Raw genomic sequence first — 2,636 nt, forward strand, 5'->3', positions numbered from 1 at the left:
CGATTAACTGTATTAAAAACTAAAAATAATCATTTTTCTTTAACACTATGGAAAAATTGTTCAAGTGATGATATCTTCAAAAATTGGTGGAGGAGGATGTAGTTTTGTTCTGCTGCAACAACCACTTGAGCCCCAATACACTCTGCAAGTCCATCTGGTGGAGTCAGGTTAATTTTTGACATCCCAAGTTCTAAAATAAGTTTAAGTTCCACAATTAAGCAGGTCTTGCAGTTCTGCTTATTGACCGATGCAATACCGACCCCTTACAATATCAGCGTGCATCGCACATACCATTATTCATTTCGTAGTGAAGAATTTTAGAGAAGGCTTTATTAAGTTATGTTATAGAGAATAGTCAACAGGCGAGACATAAACTAACCCATTTGTCATTTCTAAGCTAACAACAATATTTTACTAGTGAATAAAAACAATAAATAAGAAGCTCAGCTGTTGTTTTATCCGACTAGGACAGAAGTTTGATAGAAATAGTGGATAACTGATGATGAGGATGGCTGGAGCAGAGCGCTTTCAGCTTCAGGTGGCTGTAACCTGATATTCATTTCTCCTGGTTAATGATTGACCAGTTTCTGTTATCAATATTGGGCAGAGACATCTCTATCAATTTTCAAATCTTAACACATATTCTCAATTAGATTTTTGGTCTCAATTTTAGCTCAACCATTTAACATAAAAAAAAATTTTTGGGACAAAATCCATTCCATTGTGACTGTCTAAAGTCTTTTATAGCTTCCTGTGTTGTAAGACTGTCATCAACCATGTTTAGTGTTGGTGAGTTTGACAAAAGGATTCTTCCACCTGAGCTGTGCAGCTCCTCACAAGTTACTATAGAAATTATGGCTACTTCCCTATTAATCATGTTTTTGTTTCAGCTGCTAGTTTTGCAATAGATTAGTTGTTGTAGTCTATCAAAGTAACTGGGTCTTAATTGCGTTTAACATAAATTTAAGAAAGAAAAGAGAAATATTTTTTTAGGAAAAGCTGAAGATAAATTAGAAACTTGGAGGACCAGTGTTGTAAAATTTACCCACCAGTTTGCGGATCCTGTCCAGCACCAGGTCAATGATTTCTTTACCAATCGTGTAGTGTCCGCGGGCATAGTTGTTGGCGGCATCTTCCTTACCAGTAATCAGCTGTTCAGGATGAAACAGCTGACGATACGTCCCGGTGCGGACCTCATCTAAAGACACAAAAGCATTAAGACAACTGGTCAGTTTGTTTGCATCAAATAATAATGGACAACCAATACAAATATCAGAGAGGGATTACCAATGACAGTGGGCTCTAGATCCACGAAAACAGCTCTTGGAACATGTTTTCCAGCTCCAGTCTCACTAAAGAAGGTGTTAAAAGAATCATCTCCACCGCCAATGGCTTTGTCGCTAGGCATCTGTCCGTCAGGCTGGATCCCATGTTCCAGGCAGTACAGCTCCCAACAGGCATTACCAATCTGGACACCAGCCTGACCGACGTGGATAGAGATACACTCACGCTGGGGAAAAAAAAAAAAAAAGATTTTATTAGAGACCAAATGAAATTTTTTTCAGGGACAATGGTGAACTGAAGTCAAAGAAAAGAAAAGAAATTATCCTATTTTAAGCCATCCATACATATTTTCCTTTATTTGCTTCAAAAGGCTTTTACAGAGTAAATTTGTGAAAAAATGCATGTCTTTCTGCTTTAATAAAGCATTGCATTTTGTACTGCAACATTGAACTACCATTGCTCAGAGGATTACTGTAGATAGGGGGGATTATCTAGGTCAGACATGTTGTAGTGTGCTGGCTTGAAAGCTCTACTGAGAATGTTTGCCAGCGTTATTTACATTTAACATACATAGTCTCCCAAGTTTTATAAATGCTTTTAATCTTTAAAGGATTCCATTTGAATATGGAAAAGGTTGTATTATATAATGCACATTTACATAACGATGCCATAAAGGGACACAGATCCAGAATGACAAACTGCGCACAAATGAATGGTTAATGGTGGTGGAAGGAAACCATCAAAGCTGATTTAGTCATGCAGATAAAAAATAAAAAAGCCATATATAATTAAATGTAATAACACTCAAAAAGTCCTTCACAATATCAAAGTATTTATTAGAAAGATTTTTACCAAATTAGATGTTCAATATTTCGAAAAAAAATACACCCTTTCCTTTTTTTTTTCTTTTTTTTTTTTAAAGCAGCTTCCAAAAATATCGTCTGCAATTAAAGTGCAAGTCCTGCTTACCATGTTGGCTCGCTGATATTATGTAATGATGCACAGGTCCGGAGGAGAAGGTGCGTCCGCGCTGCTCTGTGGATAAAAGCTGCTCTGGTGGTGACGCACAGCAAGAACGCGTCTGAGGATACGGTGGCTGTATGGCAGGCGGTTTTCACATTTATTAGAAGCGCTGTCCTTTCTAATCCATTTGCAGATCACTAGAATCTGATTCTTTCTGATCTAATCCACATTCCTACCAGTCAGGACTAAAGTGATTGAGATGCTAAATTACATTTTTCTAACAAAAACAAAATTTCAGGATGCAAAGAAATAGAACTGTACTAGTAAGAATAAAGTTTCAGATATCTAGAAATCTTTACAAAATTATAAGGAGCCATTTTGTAAATTTA

The 2,636-nt window shown here is 36.6% G+C and overlaps 1 protein-coding gene across 1 annotated transcript in view; it reads right to left on the reverse strand.

Annotated features, from left to right (window-relative positions):
* LOC107095079 (tubulin alpha-1B chain) overlaps positions 1–2,363 on the reverse strand; it is a 4,887-nt gene extending 2,524 nt beyond the window's left edge. Inside the window, exons 1-3 of the mRNA XM_015391051.1 lie at positions 2,254–2,363; positions 1,288–1,510; positions 1,050–1,198 (exon numbers count right to left, since the gene is read on the reverse strand). Of these exons, the coding sequence (XP_015246537.1) occupies positions 1,050–1,198; positions 1,288–1,510; positions 2,254–2,256 (375 nt within the window). The 5' untranslated portion in view covers positions 2,257–2,363. The remainder of the gene's footprint in view (positions 1–1,049; positions 1,199–1,287; positions 1,511–2,253) is intronic.
* Positions 2,364–2,636: the final 273 nt, after the last annotated feature.

Source organism: Cyprinodon variegatus, unplaced genomic scaffold, assembly GCF_000732505.1.
Source record: "Cyprinodon variegatus isolate N-32 unplaced genomic scaffold, C_variegatus-1.0 Scaffold522, whole genome shotgun sequence".
Lineage (NCBI taxonomy): Eukaryota > Metazoa > Chordata > Actinopteri > Cyprinodontiformes > Cyprinodontidae > Cyprinodon > Cyprinodon variegatus.